Here is a 20,811-nt window from a genome sequence, read left to right as displayed (position 1 = left end):
GGCAAAGCGGCCTTGCTGGGCAGGACTGCAGCCCTGTGTCCTGTGCCCTGTGACCTGTGGGTGTCCACTCTGTCCTGTTGGGGGCAGGGCAGGGTCAGTGTTTCAGGCAGAGATTGCTTGTCGAGGTTACAGTCTTTAGGGGAGAAAAAGCAGTGGAGATGGGGTGTGGCGAGCCCTCAGTGGACATCCCATGTCCTGGAACTTCAGACGAGGCCCAGGTACCCAGCCTGGCACCCACAGTGGTGCCAGCTTCTACACACCTGCCAAAGAGGAGCAGTGCAAAGTGAGTCCCCAGATTGTCACGGTTTTAACTTCTCTCTCTGAGAAAAAGAACCCACTAGGTGACGGCTCCCTCGTCAGCACCTCTGCTCGCTCCCGGTCACTGCCCATTGGCCTGGTCACTGCCCAGTAGGGGACCTGCAGCTGGGCCTACGCACAGCCTAAGAACCCAGCAAATGCAAGGTGGGGCTGGGGGTGGGCACCCCTCACGTCCACCCAGCGCACACAGAAGCGTTTGGGAGCGTCCTCGGTGATCCACCAGATGTACTGATGGTGGGGCTTAATAAACTGCTGCATGAAATATTTACCCACTTACACCAGCTTAGTAATTTAAGCTTGGAAATCAGTATCGTGTGTTCATTTTTAATGAGTCCCCGTAAACCAGTCTCTTCTGTCACCAGCAGGTGCTGGGGGCAGGGGCTGCCACAGCCAGATGCAATTTTAATCTCCCTCCACAAACCATGCTGAATAATGCACCACATTGGCAAGAGCTGTGCCCACAGCCACCAGGCAGGTGGGCCTCTCCGCCGGCGCGTGTGTGACACGGGCTCCAATCCCAGCCCCTGCCAGTGGCTGAAGGATGCTGGACGCTCCACATGCAGAGCTCCCAGGGCCGCAGTCAGCTGAGCCACGGCTGAAAGCCCTACATCCTCATCGCTGGGCCTGTGAATGTGCTGGCTGGCAGCTCTGCAAGGGTGACAGGACCTCGAGAAGGATGGGGCTATGGCTTCTTAGGTCAACCTGACCAGGCCCGTATACCCTAGTGGCTGCTAACTTTGTTCCTGATGTGTTTATGCAGATGTTGTTTTTTTTTTTTTTTTTTTTTGTCTTTTTCATTTTTATCGGTACCAGGGATCAAACTCACGACCGCCTGCTTGCAAGGCAAGTGCTTACGCTGCTGAGCTAAATCCCCAGCCCCAAGGCAGATGTTTCCAGAGGAGGCCAGCAATGGAATCAACATACAGAATAAAAATATGTACCAATATGAGGGACATCACCTAGAAATTTGGGACAGCATCATCCAGTCCACTGAGGTCCCCACAGAACAAAACAGTAAAGGAAAAGCAAGCTTGCGCTCTCTGCCCAAGCTGGGATGCTGTCTTCCTGAGCTCCTGGTTTGGGGGTCTTTAGACTCTGGGACTTAACACCAGTGGCCTCCACGGTTCTAGGTCCTCGGCCTCAGTCAGAACTGCAGCCACGGGCAGCTGGCCTCCTGCAGGACACAGGTCATCGTCTCTCCAAGATCGTGTGGGCTATTCCCATAGCAAGTTGTTTGCTGCATCTAAACAGCCACCAACATCAGTATCAGCCATCTCCACGGCCACCACGGGCTCTGTGTGAGGCTGGACTCAATGAACCTCAGACAGAAAAGAGGTCAAAAGCTGCAGCTGCCCATAAGGAGAGCCTTAAAGGGTTAATCCCACATGCAACATGTGACCAACAAACAGTGAGAGTGCTTAACTGTTTTTCCACCTATTCCAGTAAAAGACACATGGCCCAGTCCCTCTCAAAATGCCTCCCTGGCCTTGAACACACCCACCACATTCGGAAGCAGCTCTGGAGTCCTCTTCCCCGAGTGTCCTCACAAGATGCAATCAAAAACACGGTGATCACTGCTGCTGAGCGCCAGCCGGCAGCACGGCAGGCTTGTAAAACCATGATGCTGCGTCCTCGTCCGCTTTATTTACCAAATCTGGTGCTGTTCGACTTCCAACTCTTCCCCAAAGTCAAAATGACCGTGCAGGGAAAGCCCTTTGAATGGATTCTGGACATCAAAGTAGCAGAACAGCACGACTAAAGACCCTCAGGAAAGAGGACTCCAGAGCTGCTGCAGAGAGTGGCCAGGGCGATGGGAGGAGGTGGTCACAGCGAGGGGGAGGATTTCCATAGGGATTGTGACAATATAATTTTTGCTACAATGTACTTTTAATTTAAACATTGACTATAGTTTTCTGTAACACCTGGGAAGCTGGGGTTAGACTAGTGGTCACCAGAGGCTGGGGAAGAAGAGGGGAGAAGGTGGAGTGCTGTTGTTCAGCAGAGCGGCAGGTGCCCAGGCAAACATGCTTCCCAGGGACGCATAGGATGAGCTAAATGCACACCGTAAAGAGACGATCAGTGCTTAGGTGACGGATGTGATTATTACACTTAATCACCACCCAATGCAGACATGAATCAAAACATCGTATCGCACCTCATAAATATGTACAAACATTGTGTCAATCAAAAATAAAGGAAAACACTCACATCTGTCCTGATCAGATACAAGCTTCTCTCTCACTATTGTACCCTGAACAATTCAGTGTGAAAACCATTTACACAGCATTTCCACTGCAGGGGGTATCATGAGTAACCTGGAGATGACTTAGCCTATGCAGGACTGGGCTGAGCTCGCTGGTAAAGAGCGTTCCTAGCACGGCCAGGCCCTGGCCTCCATCCCCCGACAGCACCACAAGACAGACAAACAACTAAATCTAAAGTACACGGGACAGGGCACACAGATTCCATGCAAATACTACAGCACTTTCTATGAGACTCGAGCGCCGCAGATTCTGGTGTCTACAGGGTCCTGGAACCAATGCCTGTGGATCCCAAGGCACAACTAAACATAGACCCATCTGTACATACATGCATGTGCACACACACAGAGGCATACACGTGCACACACAGGCACACATATCCTCTTGGCTCTATTTCTCTGCAAAACCCTAGTGCAGAAGATTAGCTTAGATTGTCCTGGAGGAGGGAGACTGTGGTCACCAAGGGTCCTTAGAAGATGGGGGCAGGACCAGAGTGTGACAAAGACCCTGGCTTTGGAGATGGAGAACGAGCAAAGCCACAGGGCTCCAGGGCCTCTAGAGGCTGAGAAAGGGGAGAAACTGGGGCTCCCTGGAGCCCGCAGCAGGAGGCAGCCGGAGTACTCGTGTTAGACATGGACCTGGAGGCAGCAAGGGAACAGGTCCAGCTGGTGTAAGCTACCCGTCGTCGGCTGTCCTGTGTCCCAGCAGCAGGAAACCTGTACAGGACAACTTGTCCAGCTCCTGCCACATGGCCATTCAGTTCTCTCACCACTTCCTGGCTCCGATGGGGGCAGGTGGCCGGCGTTCTCGGTACCTGAGTCTCCTCTCCAGAAAAGGACAGTAGATCTTGGAGAAGCTGGCTTGGTCTGCAGGTGGCACCCAGGAAGCAGCCACTGCCACCTCTCAGGGCTTCGTGAGGACACAAGTCATGCACACTGCACATGCAGGCGGACCAAGTGTCCTCCGCAGTGCACCCCCGATGCCTGCGTGAAGAGGAAATCAGGAGCTGGGGCTTGGCAAGGAGCTGGGAGGCCGAAGGTAACAGGTGTGGCACCGGGCAGGGGCAGGGTTGGGCTGGCAAAGCCACAAGGGCCCTTTGGCCCCCAGGCCATCCCTGGAGGACAGGAGGAAGGAGGAGATGCCTCTCTTCACCCCAGCAATCTGAGCCCCACAAATGTTCCGTTCATATGCACCTCCTACATTCTGTGTCTGGGCACAGGTTTGGGTCTGGCTTCCTACAGGGGATCTGAGGAAGGAGACTCAGCCTCTCCTCACACAGCCCAAGGTCAGCGTGGAGGAAAAGAGCCCAGCAAGGCGCTGAGGTCGCCGGAGCAGGCGTGCATGGAGGAGGCCTGGGCAGACGTGGGGAAGGCCCCTCTACCCCACACCGGCTCAGCACCTGGTCACAAGCTACCAGGACCCAGGGAGGATCCAGATGGCTCCCGCTGAGACAGGCAGCTGCCATCTGGCTGGAGAAGGGCACGCACGATCTCTGCAACTCCAGAGAGGACGAGTGGATGTCAAGGGCCAGGCGGGGAGGGAGGCCCAGGCTCGATGTGAGATGCCCTGTGGCCAGGCAGGGACTCCGCTGGCTCTGCCATGGTTGGTGAGGATGGGCACCCCTGGCAGAGGGGCTAAAGGCCAAGGAAAACAGCTGGGACTGTGGCCTAGGGCTGCAAGCAATGAGGTCCAGGCAGGGCCTCTGCTCAGAGGCGGGTGTTACGGTTTCTATCTCCATGTCCCCCAAAGCCTGGGGGGCGCATAGTGAGGCTTCTGGTGGGAAGTGTCAGGGCACTGGGGGCGTGGCCTGGAAGTGTTCATCTCCCTCCTTGCCTCCTCCCTCCATCTCTCTGCATCTTGGTTGCCATGAGGTGGCAGCCGTCCTCCACCAGACCCTTTCCACTGTACCGTCCTGCCTTGGAGCCGGCCTCTCCTCCTTCAAGTTGCAGGTCCCGGGTACTGCGGGTCAGCACAGGGGCAGGAGCAACGTGGCCCTTGCTTGGGAGGCAACAAAAGCAACAGCATCCCAAGCGCAGGCTGCAGAGGCCAGGGCACACGCCTGTGTTTCCTCCATCCGTCGGAACCAGTGCGTCCTGTTCACTCTGGTCCCCGTCTGCATGCAGCAGCTCACCCTCCCAGCCCATATGGCTGGGCTGCACCAGGCACAGAGGCTGTTCAGGAAAGTACCTAGAGAATTTGTGGGGTGCCGCTTGGCAGGGTGGGGGTGCGGGGAGGGTGGGCCCTCTGGGAAGGAGTTGCTCCCGTAGCTCCCCGGAGACTGTCCCTCATGGCAGCTCTGAGGTCAGCTCTCCCACAGAGCCTGGGAAGGCGACTTCAAAGAGCCACCTCCAGAAGCCGACCAGCTCCTCTGCAGCTGTCAGAACGCCCTGATGGCTTCAGACTTTCCCCTAATCTTCAGCTCTGCACGTATCTTACATAATCCACCCACCCTCGGCACGGAACCATGGCGTGCAAGGAGCAGGACTGTCCCCGGATGACCCCTGGCCATGTGCTGCTGCTTCAGGCTCCTTTTCTTTCCACTGGCCTCCTACAGACTGCCCGAGCCAAGGACCACCCACCCCACTGGCCCAGCCCGGGCAACTGGCACCTCCGGACCCTGCCTGGTGCCAGGAAAACGGAATCCCCGTATGAAGCTGGCCCGGAGGAGGTGTGACCCCTCCTGCGGGACAACCCAGCCTGGCATGTGGCTCCCTTTACTTGGACCCAGGCCAGGATCCATGCAGGATACCTGTTGACCCACACGAGGAGTCCAGGAACATGGCCCAGACCTGGCATGTCAACAGCCCCCGGACAGGGCTGCCTAGCATGACCCAGAGACCCTGGCCTGTCCCCAGTGTGCCATCTGAGAAGACACAGGACAAGATGGCCGTGTGCCTAACCCACCTCTCCCTTCCCTTTTCTTCCCTTTTTTCATTCTTTCATTCTTTGTTTGTTTCTTTCCTTCCTTCCTTTCCTCCTTTTCCCTACTGGGGTTAAACTCAGAGCCTTCTCACTGAGCTACACTCTCAGCTGTTTATTTTTGTTGTTGTTGTTGTTTAGAAAATCTAAGTCACTCGATTGTGCAGGCTGGGGTTGACCTTGGGATCCCCCTGCCACAGCTCCTAGAGTGCCACCACACTGAGCTCTCACTTCAGCTATGGACTAAGGAGGGGAAGCGGACCACTCCTGGGCACTCACCATGACCCAGACCCATCCTAGCTCTGTGGACATTCCCTCGCTTTCTCCTCAAAGGCCTTACGAAGTGGGCATCCACTGTGGCCTGATTTTTTGACAAGGAAATCGAGCCCTAGTGTGTCCCAGCTGGCAGGGAACAGGCACATCTGGCTGTTCACAGTCATTCAGCGTGGTCTCTCAGAAGGGCAGCAGTGAGTCCTGTAAAGGGGATTGAAAGATGCAGCAGGCAGCGCTGGGACCGGCAGGGCACGTTCCAGGTGACACCTGGCTCCTGCTGCAGGGTAGAGTACAGGGTGGGGGACGCAACCTGGGTACGTTCATCTCGGCCAGGAGAGTGGGTGAGACTCAGAGATTAGAACAAATGGTAGAAGAGGGACATCAGGGCACCTAGCCAGCCTTGGCACTCCCAGGCTCGTAGTCACATCGTTACCCCCTCGGCCTCCGTCTTCACTCGGAGTCCTCTTCAGAGGCCCTTTCTGAATGTCTGTGTCTGTTAGGGCTTTGAGCTCAGTGACCCCGCCCCAACAAAGGCTCCTGTGTCAACAGCTTGATCAAAGGTGGAGTTTGGGGCCAGTGCTTGAACCATAAATCTTCTGACCTTGTCAATGGATGAATCCACAAATGAGCTCAAGTTTGACAGGCTTTCATAAGGTGATGGAAGCTGGGGGGAGTGGGTACCCCTGGGGTGCCCTTGGGGCTCTGTCGTGTCTGCAGACTCTCACCCCATTCATTCCTCGCCACCATGAGCAGTTTTCCTCCCCACGCCCTTCTGCCGGGATGCTCCAACCTCACCACGGGATAGAAGTCATGGACTGAACCCCTGACACCGTAAACCAAACTGAATCCTTCCTCCCTGCAGCTGCTTTTCTCAGGTATTCTGTCCCAGCATGGAACACTGCTCCACAATGTGAAGGTCACCCTCTGTCTCAGGACACCAGGCAAGAATGATCCCAGCTTAACTTCATGCCCTCAAAGTTCCTACTTCCAAACGAGGTCGCCATGAAAACTTACCCATTTTGGGGGACACAATTCTGCCTGCTGCAGCTAACAGCCCTATGGAGGAACCCAGGTGCTATGTCCTCCTGATGGAAGAACCCACCACACCTGTGGGCTCCCCCAAAGAACCAAAGCACTCTAATTAACCCTGTGGTTTCAGCTGCCCCTTGCCAGGAAGTGCTGGGGACCGAGGAACATGGTAAACGGTAAATGGCACTGTGAATGCCACCGGCAAACCCCAGCGCACAGCCCCTCTGTAATCAAATGGCCCAGGTTATCAGCTAAAATGTAAGGAAGGAAGAGAGAAAGACATGCAACCTGCCATTACAAGACACACAGAAGATGTTCAAAAGACTGGAAATAATGGGTCACATGACCCAAGTTCTACTTCTTGACATGGGCAATGCTTCATGGGTGTTTGTATTATAATATTCCATCGGGCTAGACTTGTGTTTGGTAAGGTTTCCTACATGTGTGCATTTTGCTACAATAGAAAGGTCTTAAGAGTTTGGTCTACTATTAAAATTTTCCTCCAGGCATGGTAGCCATACCTGTGATCCTAGGACTTGGGAGGCTGAGGCAGGAGGATCACTGCAAGTTTGGGGTCAACCTGCGCTACATGTTGAATTCAAAGCAGGACTGAATTACATACTGAGACTGTCTCAAACTACAAAACAAAACAAAACAAAAATATCACTACTTCTATGGCTTAAATGTGTCTCCAAAACTCATATTTTGAAAACTTAGACCTCAAATTCAAATATTGATAGTACTCAGAGGTGGGGTCTTAGAAGGCTTGTGAGGAAAGGGTCCCTGTGATGGGATTCAGGTCTGATAAGAAAGGGAAGAGAGACCGAGCTGGCTTCTCCCTCTGTCCAGCCGTGTGACTCCACCACAGCCTCCGGAACTGTAACAGATCCCCGGCAGCGTTGGACAGTGTTTTGCAAGAGAATAGATTTCATGCAGGACACAGAAATTTACAAGAGCACATTACAGTGTTTGCTTACAGAGTCAAAGTCAGTCCCAGTACTGTGTGGCAGCACACAAAACAGACAAAGACAACCATGTTCACCATTGTTCTTACCGCATTCCACAAATCTGTATCAAGATCCGTGTGTCCAGCCCTGTGCCGTGTGCTGAGAACTCACAAGAAACACACACCCGATTCCTGCACTCATGAAGTTCACCAGGAGTAACAGAGCCAGGGAGGGTCCATCCACCCTGGGGCAGGGAGGCCCCCATCCACCCAGGGCAGGGAGGCGTCCATCCTCATGACAGTGACACAGACACCCCGTTATTCCAGCATGAGCTAAGGGAAGTTGAGGAGAGGAGCTGGAGGCTGGGTGACTGCTGCAGCCTTCTGGATGATGATGCTGAGCTGACAGACACTCTCTGTTTCCATCCAGGACAGACAGGCTTTGCTTCCAGGGAAGGGCAGGGCTAAACACCAGGAATGTTAAACAGCTGGGCGTGGTGGCTCATGCCTATAATCCCAGCACTCGGAAGGCTGAGGCAGGAGGATCGTTGCAAGTTCGAGACCAGCCTGGGCTACAAAGTGAGCTCAAGGCCAGCCTGAACTGCACAGTGAGACCCTGTCTCAAAAAGACAAAAAAAAAAAAAAAAAAACTAAGATCAGCCCGACTGCCAGCCTCCGGATGCAGGCCCCACCTGCGCCCTCTGCTAAGGGTTCAGGTGTGTGACCTCATTTTCCTCTCATTCCCCATTTCACACAGGAGAAAGAAAACAAAAGTAAAGGAATGGTCTCCTGGCTGGTGTGCTAGAACTCCTTAAGCAGAAGCATAGTTTACACTCCAGAAATGGAGAGTTCTCAAGTGCTCACTGGATGAGTTCTGGCAACCAGGTGCACCCAAGCAGTCTCTTCGCGAAGGCAGAGGTACGGCAGGGCTTTCCCGGCTCCGGGAGCACCCCCTACCCCCAGCCTTCCCACTCCAACCTCTCCCGCCAGAAGCTCCGGCTTCTGTGTGGTGGAACCGGACCCAGGCCAACCTAAGAAACCTTCTGTCATAAGCCAGTGGCAGCTTTCCCTAAAGGAGCCCGGGGCCCAGTCTGCACCTCCAACCTCCAGAACATCACTTCAGCGTCCCCCCAAACTGCACTGGGCAAGGGACAAGGCCAGCCAGTGGGCACCCAGTGGGTAGGGCACAGGAGGGCATGGTGCACAGGCGTCTGTTACCCTCGGACACAGAATTCACACAGCCCAGCTGCATCCAGGCATGAGGGCCAGAAACCAACAGCCAGGGAAGCTGCAAAGGCAGGGGATGAGGGACCCCTTCCCAAACAACTAAGAGTGGGGCTGAGACTGGGCCCCAGGACTCTCTCTCTCTCTCTCTCTCTCTCTCTCTCTGGTTCCATGAGCTACTTACAGCCCATTTGCAGGGTATGGAAGGCACCCACACTGGGCTCTCCCTCCACTGGTTCTGTGGGCTGAAGCACCCCTGGATGTGGGCAGGCAGGCAGACCCCACTGGCCACTGCTCCTCTGCTCTCTGGGCTCCCCATCAGCTGCTGTCCCAACATTCACCTTGATCAACAGACAAAGAGCCACAGAGAGCGTGGGGGCTGTGAGACACACCCAGCCCCAGTTCCCATGCCACGCCCCACCCACACCACCCACTGCCACGGCACCCCAGAACACAGGGGTGCAGACAGAGATTCAGAGCCCACATCTGGGAAAGGAAAAGACTGTCCCTGCCAGGCAGCGGATGTCGTGGGCTGCGATTAGACGGCAGGAGGAGCTGGCCTCCCAACACACAGAGGGTCCCTCCTGACCAAGGAGGAACCAAGCAGCAAGCCAAGCCACAAAGAGCAGTAGGGTGGCCTGGCCTTTGGGGCCGGTGATAAAGCATGGGACAGGGTTCCGAAGGCAGGCGGCCATTGGGCCATCCTGCAAGGAAGACAAGGAGCTTTGGGCAGCCGCCCTCAACACAGGCCCCCCACACAAGCGAGCCTGCGGCTGGTGATCCTGCTACGGGCCCTCGGGAAGGGGCTTCGTCTCAGCTGTGCAGACATGACCTGCGTCACTCCCCATCCTGGGCTTAGCTCAAGGGGTTCCTAGGAAATCTGCTACCATGTCAGTAAGGTCTCCTGGGGTTGTTTCTCATCCTCTGCAAGCAGGAACTCATGCGCTAAACCCAAAAAAGGAGGTGAAGTGCCCAACCCCCACCCAGGGCAGAGCCCCACGATGACCTAATCGCGATGTTTTCCTCCGGGCCCTGCACGGTGGCACTCTGCACCAGTGAGTCTGCTTAGGAACAAAGTCACGGCCTCCCTCTGTGGGACAAAGGCTCCATCGACCTTTGAGGAGGCCCCCTTGAAATGTGCGCACCTCCTGCTCAGCTCTGCACCCCCACTGTCCTGATCAGCCCCCACAAAGTGCATGACCCTAAGTGGGAAGAAAGGAGAATCCAGTCTACTGAATCAGACTTTGTGCCAAGTGTGCACACGTCTTGGCCCTGCATGAACAAAGGCGCTGTGGACAGTGATGCCTGGATACCCCAGCGGGACCATCCACCATCTGCCACCGACCATCCACCATCCACCATCCACAATCTGCCATCCACCACCCACCACCCACTGGGAGCTGACTCTACCCCCAGCTCCCAATAGGGCTGACCAATCAGTTCCATCCTTACCCTGGCACTGGTGATTGGCTCACAACAGGACCCAGGACCAATCAGAGTGTGGGGATGGCAGCGGCCCTCCCAGGCTCCTGAGGGCATGCTGTGCCCACACGGAACCAGACTTGCGCCCACACAGCGGCCGAGGCCAGGTCCTGGGATTCACAGCTATGGTCCTCCTGCAGTGTGCTCTTCGCTTGAGCCAGTCTGGGCTGTTTCTCCTTTCCTCGAGGTCCGCAGCACCATATCCACATTATCCCCACTGTCAGGTAAGGGAACTGAGGCTCAAAGGGATTAAGTAATGAGGCCAAGTTCACACGCTGTTTAGCTGCAGAGCTGGGTGTAAGTTTTTAACTCAGATCTGTCCGAATCTGCTGGAATCAATCGTGTAAATCTGAGGCTCTCATGGACGCTAAGAAAGGACTGCCTGCCCCTGCAAAACCTAGGGCTTGCTTACCACCCGGGATTTTCTTTTAGACTCCTCGTGGAGGGGGGTGTTGTGGTCAGGGGTTGTGAGGAGAGAAATTAGAATCAGGACACAGACTTTATAATATTATTTTATGATGGTCACCCAAAGTTAAACACAAGAAAGTGCAGGAAATCTGTCCACAACACTGAAGACCCAGAATATTCAGCCAAAGGCCTGGATTCCACAGCAATGCCCTGCATGAGTCCAGCTGAAGACCTGAGCCCATGATAATGCCTCTCACGAGTCCAACTGGAGGTCTAGAGCCCACAAGAAGGACTCATACCAGTCTCTTTTATGGCTCTGCACTGGGAAGACCCCAAGACCAATGTTGGAAGCTAAAAAGTCTATGCCAGTGGGGTGAAGGAGCTGTGCTGGTAGGTTGAGGGTTCTACACTGGCCAAGAAGTCACAGTCAAAGACCAGGGCTGCCCTGAAAAGTGACACTGCCATCCTCAGTGACACGGAGGCCCTGAGCTGCTCCAATGATAATAGTTGGGTACATGGCAGCAAACCAGAGTGATGAGTTTCTCCTGGAGATTAAACAGCACACATCTGCCCCTCCGGAGAAAGGTAGTGATGCTCAATGTAAGGAGCAGTGCTCCCCCAAAGTGAACCACAGCCACCCTCACCAGCAAGGTCCCAAGCTCCTCGGATGACAATGGTTGAACTCACACTGGGGAAGCTAGTCATGACGAGCTCCTCCAGGAGAACCAAAGGCTCAAACAGCAACACCCACAATGCCCAGCTCCTCTTCTCCACGTCTCTATTTATGCTGGCAACTTTCCTCAGGTGGAACATCTATGCTCAGCACCGCGCTGATGTAATACAGCTGGTGTTAAGTTGACCACCAGTTTTTAACCCATAATGGGGGGACTCTTTGGACTTATTTAAAAGTCTTTATACATACTGAAAAAGGAAATCTGCTCTACATACAAGGAAAGGAAAGCACAAGTGAAGTAAACATTCCATTCTTCCTCAGTTTCCCTGCCCTGGGGCCCTGCTCTGCTCAGCCCCATCCTGATCCAGGGTGAGGGGGGCTCTGAGGTTTCCCACACAGTGTCATCACCGACTCATTCCCAGCAGTGATGAGAAGGGGACCCTTCTTGAAAGAGGCACACTGCTGTGCTGGAGACTTTCCTTCCAAGCCGCTATTGTTGATTCCAAGCTTGGATGTTGGTCCTTTCTGGAAAGCATGAGGGAAGGTTTTCAGCCATCTGCTAGGGCCCCCTTCCTTCTTCACCGGGTCCTTCACAGATGTGGGGGCCAAGGGATCAAGGCTGCAGCTGTCTAGGTGGGAAGAACCACAAGTTCACACGAGAGCAAAGCCAGTGGCTGCCCAGCTGCCACCTGCCATTCAGAGATTCTGGAGGGGACAGGGTTCACGGATGGACACAGCAGAGCAGTAAGTACACCATGCTCCAGAGCTCAAGCTCTCCTCATTCAACAAGTATCTTGTTTGATTCTGAAAATGTCACTGACATCCAAAATGAAGGAAGGAAAGAATTATTGAGCTCACAGTTTGTGGAGGTTTCAATCCATAATCAGCTGGCTCCAAGGCAGGGTGGCACAGCACAGGGGCAACACTTCAAAGCAGCAGAAGACAAAAAATCAGCCAGAGCAAAAGGGGAGAGAAGCAAGCCTGTTTCCTCCCTTATATAGTAAGCAGGCTACCTGTCCCCGGGTGAGTGCAGCACTCACACCATCTGTCTGCCCTCCTCCCGCACAAGCTCGGGATGTTCACACAGTGAGGACCCTGCCCTGCCCTGCTGAATCTGTTAACCTTCTAAACTGCTTAGGTTGACACAGTGAACTACGTGCTGAGTGGTAAGGGCGTGTCCTCCACTCCCCAGGATCTAGAGCTGCTGAGTTACTTAAACCTCTAGGCTTTTCAAGTCGACACAGTGTATCAAGCATTGCAGTTGGTCTGCACTGCAGGTAGAATCCAGAGGTTGAGAGTACCCAAGCCATCCAGCAGGGGTGGGGCTGCACCTAGATCTCAGCCCGAGTTTGCTGCCTCCAGAGCAGATGTTCCCTGCACAAAGAGGGAAGCACCAAGGTACAGAGACAATGTTCATCCTTCCAGATGCCATTTTCAAAGTCACCTGCTAACACAGGCTTTGAAAAAACACAAACCACATCACCCTTCCTCCCATCCAGATGGAACCAAACCGGGAACAAGACAAATGTCAGTAAATGGAGAACCGGGGTCTCATTATCATCACCAATAAGCCAGGCTGGGGTGCAGCTTTGCAGGGAGCTGACCCACGTAAGCCTCCTGATAGCGGGCTACCTCCCCATGCAGACACCCCAGCTCACTGCTGCTCCTGAGTCCAGTCGGGACAAGCTGGCGCAGCTCCTGCACCTTCACATCTGCTCTGCATCTGATCAGCAAAGGTGGACCAAGGGCTGTCACTGCCCACCAGGAAGTCCGCCTGCTGCAAGAGACCAGAGTGTCACAAACGGGCGGCTTTTACCTGGGAGGAAACATCACCAGGGGACAGCAGACACCCCTGGTTCCCCCGGGAAGGCTGTGTCTGGGAGAATGCTCTTCCATGTGGTGGGAAATCCCACTGTGGGCCTCATGGAAGGGGCAGCGGAAACAGCTGAGCCCACCAGGAGGCCAAGTGCTGAGACAGAGAGCTAAGCTCCCCCGGGCAGTCAGCAGCGTCTCCCGGGGCCACTGCATGCTGCAGAGGGCTCACCACAGCCTGTGGTTCTGTCAAGAAGACAGTCACAGCGATGGTTCCAGGAATGGGGCCCGGGGAGGAATTGTGGGTGTAAATTCAGGGGAGGGGGAGAGGGCTGAGGAAGGGGTGGAGATGGAAGTCACTGATCCTCAGCCTGAAGCTGGACAGCAGGTGGGAACCCGGGCTGTGTGGCCTTGGTGTCTGATGCCACCGTGGCCGGTCACCCAGGCCTTGTGACGTCCGATGATACCACGGACCTCCCGAGTCACAGCTCGGCCCTGCTCCACCCTGAGGGTCTCTGAGCCAAGGGAGGCTGTGACTGCTGCTTGGTGGCGGACATCAGAGCCTGGAGGAGGCTGACCCAGGATGGCTGCCACCCAGCCCAGGAGCCCCAGAGCCTCTGGGAACACTGCGGGAACCCGGGCTTGGGTGCAGGGCTGGAGTCCCGGAGGACTGGAAATTAAAGGAATTCCTGAGGATGGTGACACAGCCACCTCTGATACGGTCCAATAATGTCAACTGGACCTCAGGACTGGAGGGTCAGAGTCAGAAGTCAGGCACTCAGAGTATACTTAGGGCTAAACAGAAGATCGTGCCAAACTTCCAAGATACTGGGCGGGGGGGGCACCTCCAGGTCCCTACGCTCGGACTCCACAGCATCTCAACTGCAGCCCATAGAGAAACTCCACCAGGGTCCCCAGAGGCTTGGTGTGGGCTGGTGGTAGAGGCACAAACAGCAGCCTTGGGGACTGGACATCAGACACCCACTGCTGCTGGGCTTCCAGGTGGGTGAAGGGGGTTGGAGGAGAGAAACTTCTCCTTATGCTGCTAGGAAGAGCCAGGGACAGGACCAAGGTACCCGAAATGGGGAGGCCTGTACACGACCCCACGACTTCCTGGAACCCCACATTGGCATGGAGCCCCATGTTGGACTGGAACCCCCTCATCCACCTCCTCCTGCCCAAGCAGGCTCTCCTCCTCAGCCCAGGGGTGCAGGTCAGAGAGCTGCTGGAAGAACCGCAGCGGGTCACAGAGAAACAGCCAGCCCCGTGGCGGGCACCGCGTGACGCCCAGCGGGCAAGGCTGTCCCTGTGATCACCACTGACCTCCTCCTGGAGCAGCTGCGGGAACCACGCCAACAGGACACCTCTCCGGGCAGCAGCAGTCACTCACCTCCCTGCCCGGTCAGTGGGGAGGAGCCTTTGCTTTGGACTGCAAAGATGAGGTTACAGACAAGTGGCCCGAGAGATGTCGAGTGCTGGCCAGGACACCAGGGCCAGTCGTCCAGTCTGCTATGGGCACCTGCATTCCTAAGGCCTGAGTCGAGCCTGTCTGGTACTGTCCCCGGGGACCCCATGCCAGCAGCTGCTCCCTGGGCATGGGGCCCCAATCCCCACACCTGTGTTTGCATTGGCAGCCAGGCCTGCAGCAGGCTGCCCTGACCCAGTGGCCAAAACCCACCCCAGAGAGCACAGGACAGAGGCATTACCCCGTCTCTCCATCTCTCACCCCAGATTTACAGCTTTCCTGCCACCCCCAGGGACGCAGAGTCCCCACTCAGGACCCAGGTCATGGGCAGCCCCTCCAAGCCACCCCTGCCCCTGCGCTACCCAGCGTGCTCCCACAAACAGACACCGGAGGCTCCCACTCCATGTGTGCTGCCGGCAGGACCAGCAGTCACGATAGCTGGAAACACCTGCCACACCGCTATGGGGCACCAAGGGGAGCAGGGGACTTTGGCCTCGCAGGAAAGCTCAGAGGCTTGGCTCCAACGCCACCCCGGGCCCCACGGACATGTCACCTGGCAATGCGAGTCAGGCTGGAGGCCCTGCTTGAGGAGAAGGCCAAGAAGCAGAGGACAACACCGTCAGGGGTGGGGTGGGGAGGACAGAGGGGGTCCTGGGAGAGGGAGGCAAGGAAATGGGGGCACTTGTAGCAGCCACAGGCAGAACATGGAGATGGCAGCAAAGGAGATGACACCACTCCAGACAATCGTCAACTGGTGGGTCCAGGGCTGAGGTCACGGGGCCTCAGTTTCCCCACCTGGACCAGCAGATCCTTGAGCTCCCCCACGATTCAGTGGTGACCTCAGAGGAACCTCAGGTGACCTCAGGTGTCTTCTAAAAAAGTGTGCAGAATGGAGCTCAGGGCAGCAGGGAGCCCGGGGACAGCACAACCTGATGCTCAGTCCCTGTGGGCTTCCTGGGTCTCAAAGGCAGAGGCCTCTGGAGCTGGGGACCAGGAGAAGGACCCCAAAGGCAGGGGCCATGCAGAACGGGACTCCTGCCTCATGAGACAGTAGGGGTGGATGCTCCTTCTCCTGGGAGGTGAGAAAGTCTGGGAAGCCAGCCTCAAAGGGGCCAGCACAGCACCCAGGGCACCCCAAAGCCCACAGCACAACCCCTCGAAGGAGGCGGAGGCTGGGGAGCTGTAATTGCCAGGGACAAAAGGAAGCAGCACTCAGCCTCTCCAGCCCGGTCCCCAGATCCCCCAGATTAGGGAGCAGCTCTCGCTCCCCCAAATGCATCTTCAACTGAGCTGCCTTTGAATCCCAGCTTCCACCAAGGTGGCCAGACCCGAGACACTGAAAACTCACCTTTTCCACAGGAAGCGTTTCTGATCGCTCTGATCCCAGCCCTCGTGGAAAACTCTGAAGGGCATTTGAAGGGGAGACACCCTCTGCACCCCTCTCCTGCCATCCACGCCCACACATCCACCTGAGGGCATCCCTGGACCCCACCGGATCCAAGAAGACCCAGCCACAGTGCCAGGCTGTGCTTAGGCGGCTTCCTTGCTGTGCCTGTGCTCAGCCTGCCCCCTGGTGGCAGAGATCGGCCACACCAAGGCTCCATGGAGCTGGAACCCAGAGATGCCTTCTCGGTGGGTGCCACCCCCCCATACACAGGGGGACACCTGTACAACAGTGAAGTGAGGCAGGAACCCCAAGTCCAAGTCTTAGCCTTAGTATCTTTGTGTTCACGGGCACGTTACACCGCCCAGATGTGCCTCAGGTTCCCCAGCTGTAGGCAAAGACCAGAGACCCTGTCTTTCTCAGAGCTTGCTATGGCTCCCAGAGGCTTCAAAGAGTTGGACACAAACAGGGTGCTCTCAAAGCCCTGGCCCCTCAGGCGGGGGCCATGCAGGACAATGTCAACCAGTGCTCTACGACCAAGCTACCCGAGCAACGCTGCACCCCTACCCTCTGTCCAGTGTCACACAAGAGACTGGGCGAGAAGGGTGGGAAGTATCCAGAAACTCCAGCCCGGGCCACAAGGGCTCAGCAGTGGACCTGCCTTTTCAGGGCATGGGATGTCCCCAGCGCTGTGTGCCCTGGTGGCAAAGTTCAAAAAGCCATAGTCAGAAAAGCTCCCCTAGAGTGGGACATGTTAGCACACGCCTGTAATCTCAGCACTCAGGAGGCTGAGGCAGGAGGACTGATGTAAGCTCAAGGCCAGCCTGGGCCGCATAGTGAGTTCAAGGCCAGCCTGAACTACATGGCAAGAGCCTGTCTCTAAAAAAACAAAAAAAGAAGGAAGGAAGCAAAGAGACAAAGAAGGAAGAAAGAGAGAAAAAAGCTCTGGAAATCTCAAGCTAAAATCACGGCCCCTGGGACTTCCTGCCCTCCTGTGGGAAGCAGTGAGACCCAGGAGAAGGCTGCTGGACATAGGACCTGAACACTGACCGCAGGGTGCCTGACTCTTTCAACTCCCAGGAGAGAAGAGCAATGCCAGGGTGGGCAGTGCCATGTGGCCCCATCACATCTCTGTCTCCGGCCAGGACAGGCAGCCTCCAGTCTGGAGAGGTGGCCCGAGTCACAGCAAGGTTTGCTGGAGAGTGGAGCCTCCTGAGGGCCCCTGTACTCCGAGAAGGGACAGAGCTGGGGCTCTGATGCCTGGGGGTGCGCGTCCACCTCCTCAGGCCAAGGTGGGAGCTGTCAGCAAGTCCCCACAGCGCAGTGTGCCACCCCCTGGCTGTGGCGGCCACAGGCACAGTGCAAATGTTAAGAAAACGCTACCTCTGTGCCTCGCTGCAGGAAGACTGTGTCCCCTCCGTGACTGAGTCACAAGTTTTTAGTAAATTAAAAAATTATTCAAAGGAACATTTCTCCCTCACTGAGCAAAAGGCAGGGTGCCTCTTTATTCCTTAGAGGAAAATGTTCTATAAAACCTTTTTCTTTGTCGTCTGATACATGCAACGGGCCTTAGTTCCAGGGAGTTTCAATAGAAATCAGGAAAAAGGAGATAAGGAGGTTTCAAGGAGTCTAGAGAAAAGGGTGTTACAGACCCACTAGGGCGATGCTTTATTTTCTGCCTCCGGCTGCTCACGTGTGCACCCCCGTGCGTGACGAAGGGTCTAATTTCACCTGACTCTTGTCCTTGGCTGCTTCTAGGGTGTCTTGCTATTATGGTGGAGATACTGTGTCAACTTGAGGAGTTTAAAAGTTTAACTAAGGGACCCAGCAGGGAGCCGGGGTCCTTACTTCGTAAATATCCTCAGCCTGTGCAAGAGGAGGGCACGGAGGTGCTGTGAGCGCTGTACCCACCCTGGGGAGGAGCTCCTTACAACAAAGGGAGGAGAAGAGGCTTGTCCCGCCCTCCACCTCCACCTTCGCTCTGGCTGATTTGCTGTCTTCGCCGCCCTGGACTGTTGCCCCTGTGCCAGCTGCCTTGGAGCCAGCTGATTATGGACTAAAACTTCCTCACACTGTGAGCTAAATAAACCTTTCCTTCCTTCATTTGGGGTGTTGGGTATTTTGTCTCAGCAATGAGAGAAAAGTAACGGAGACACTTGCATAAAAAGTAACCCTATTTGCCTGGGGTTTGGGGTCCCCTGGACAGCCCAATGATGTGATTCAGGGTGGGGACTTGGGGTGGAAGTGGTCATCCCAGCAGGACAAGCTGCAGGACTCAGGGTGAAGGTTTTGGGCCACATCCATCAGCCGAGGGACGATGACCAACCCTGTGGGTGACCTGTCAGCTTTGCCTGTGCGACTGAGCCCTGCTAGGAACTCTGGATGCCGAAGCTCAAGGCACTTGCGTGGTGAACGAGATGTCACATATGTTGTTGTCATATGCCGTTCCCCGATGGTGACACCCTGGGCAGAAAGGAAGCACTTGTTCTGGGTTTCTCCTGGACTCTGCCCCATGCATCCCCTTCTCTGGCTGGTCGGACCTGCATCCCTTCCCTATAAGAAGCCACCTCTGGGAGCACAATGCTGACCATGAGTTGGGCGTGGGTCCAACCTGGGGGTGGTTTGCAGTCGCTGAACTTGTGACAGGTTTTGGAAATGAGGTTGTAAGTACGCTGGGTCCTTTGGCTCTGCAGGAGGCCTGAACTCATGCTGTGTCTGCGTGTGACAGAGACAGGGTTCCTGCCCCAGCCTCTGGGTCTCTCACGATCACAGGCGGAGTGAGTTAGCTCGAGAACCTCCCAGAGTTCCAAATGGCTCTGCCGCAACATCCTAGACAAAGCACAAACTTCTCTAGCTGAAACCTGGGTGTGGGCCGACACCCTGGAAACCCCGAGATGCATGTGAAGACCGGGTGAGAAAGCAGGCCCTGCCTGCCACTTTGTGCGAGACTTTGGAAAGAAGGCGGTGGAGACAAGATGAAACCAGCAGTTCCCAGTCCTAACCAGTTCCACAGCCTGCTAAATTGTGCATCAGCAAACAGGCAGAGGCACCGGGAGCCTCCCCAGTGCCTTCCTTGCAAGGTGCAAAGCTTCTGGGGCGTCCATGACGGCAATGCCTTGAAAAGGGACAGTCCCTAGGACTTCCTGCACCCCCACACGCAGGGGAAAACATCGACAGTGAGCATCGTGCTCATGGGCAAAACGCACCTCCATCGTGGCTGTTCCTAACCTGCCCCTGATGTTTAGCCACAAGAGTGGGAGGACGGGATGGGACCCCTGAGGGGAGGCAGGAACAGCGTGGCTGAGGAGAGGGATTCACACGCCCTTGCCCTTGCAGGCCGAGTCCCACCAGTGCCCCCCCCCAAAGCAAGGGGGAGCTCAGAGCAGCTTTTCATCTTTTATGTTTAACTTTTTTTAAAGATAGTGAAATCCAACAAAACAGAACAGAACAAAGCCAGTCAAAACAAAGCAGCAAAATTGGTACCGAATTTCAAAGCGGGATACAGGAAAACAACAATAGCTACCACAGTGTATCTCGTTATCTTCACAAGGGTTGTCCGTGCCATCAGGTAGAGCAAAATCACACCCAAAACTAAACAGAACAAAACCAATCAAAACAATATTGAATAAAGCAAAACAATGAAGCAAAACAGTGAGAACAATATTGGATTGCAGAGATGAGATGGTAGGAAATCCCCTTTCCGTCTTTCTGGTTTTCTTCCCGGCTGCCCAGAGGGTCTCAAAAACAGAATTTTTTTTTTCCTTACTGAGCAGGAAATTTAGCCTTTTTCAGGCTCTGCCAACCCAGGCCTTTTGTTCAAAGGACACCATGGCTGTGATTCCACCCCGGAGCTGGCAGAGGGGAGGCAGGGAGGCCCGGCCTCTGCTCCCGGTGACAGAGCCGGGTAGTGAACGTGGATGCACCCTGCATGTTTACGTCAGGGGCTCACTAAAATGACCCTGAGTTGCTGTAAGGGAAGACAGAGGCACAGTTAGATGTTTCTCGGACTCACTTTATGGTAGATAAAACACAGAAGCCAAAAATAAAAGACAATTAAGAAAGAAAAACAGTACTTAGAATCTTTTTCTAAAGAAAATATATTTATCTCCCACTGGGCATGGTGGCTCACCGGCCACCAGTCAGCCAGAGGTAACCCCTCCCACCAACTGCAAAGTGACTACAGCAAGACAGGTGTCAGGTACCCACAGCTGGGGCCTGCTCCCCGAAGGCTGTGGGATATTCGAGGCAGGAAATGGTCCACTGTGCTCAAACAGTTTAATGTCACAGATTATCGATTAGGCTGCCAAGCAGGCTGCCAAAATCCCACAGATGTCGAGCCTCAGGTGGGAGCTCTGCAAGGACCGCCCGCCACGCCAGCATCCGCGCTGCCATTTCCCATGTGCACAGACTGACACCAGCACCACCAACTCCAGAGCTGTTCGTCACCACCCTGTCCCCGGGCTGTCCAACTGCAGGTCGGTACCGGCCAGCAAAACCAGAGGAAGGGGAGGGCTGGCCACAGGACAGCCCTAGTGAGGACAAGGGAGACAGCATCTTAAAAGCCAGCTGCAAGCTTTGCTTGATTCTCTGTCTCTTCCTCTACCGCACGGTTCTTTT

At 55.3% G+C, this 20,811-nt stretch overlaps 1 protein-coding gene across 6 annotated transcripts in view; it reads right to left on the bottom strand.

Moving 5' to 3' along the window:
- Dffb (DNA fragmentation factor subunit beta) overlaps nt 1-20,811 on the bottom strand; it is a 55,645-nt gene that overhangs the window by 11,865 nt on the left and 22,969 nt on the right. For 2 of the 6 annotated variants that reach the window (XM_063235361.1, XM_063235362.1), the window contains exon 7: nt 10,952-13,310. The exons of 3 other annotated variants lie outside the window; for them this stretch is intronic. In XM_063235361.1, coding sequence (XP_063091431.1) covers nt 13,094-13,310 — 217 coding nt within the window. In that variant the 3' untranslated portion in view covers nt 10,952-13,093. Of the gene's footprint in view, nt 1-10,951; nt 13,311-20,811 lie in introns of those variants that run through there. One more of the 6 variants, XM_063235363.1, reaches the window with a different exon arrangement.

This window comes from Cavia porcellus, unplaced genomic scaffold (genome assembly GCF_034190915.1).
Source record: "Cavia porcellus strain 051 isolate PalLab524CR breed Dunkin Hartley unplaced genomic scaffold, mCavPor4.1 scaffold_25, whole genome shotgun sequence".
Lineage (NCBI taxonomy): Eukaryota > Metazoa > Chordata > Mammalia > Rodentia > Caviidae > Cavia > Cavia porcellus.
The sequence above is the reverse complement of the archived record's forward strand: the minus strand, read 5'-3'. Positions and strand labels throughout refer to the sequence as shown.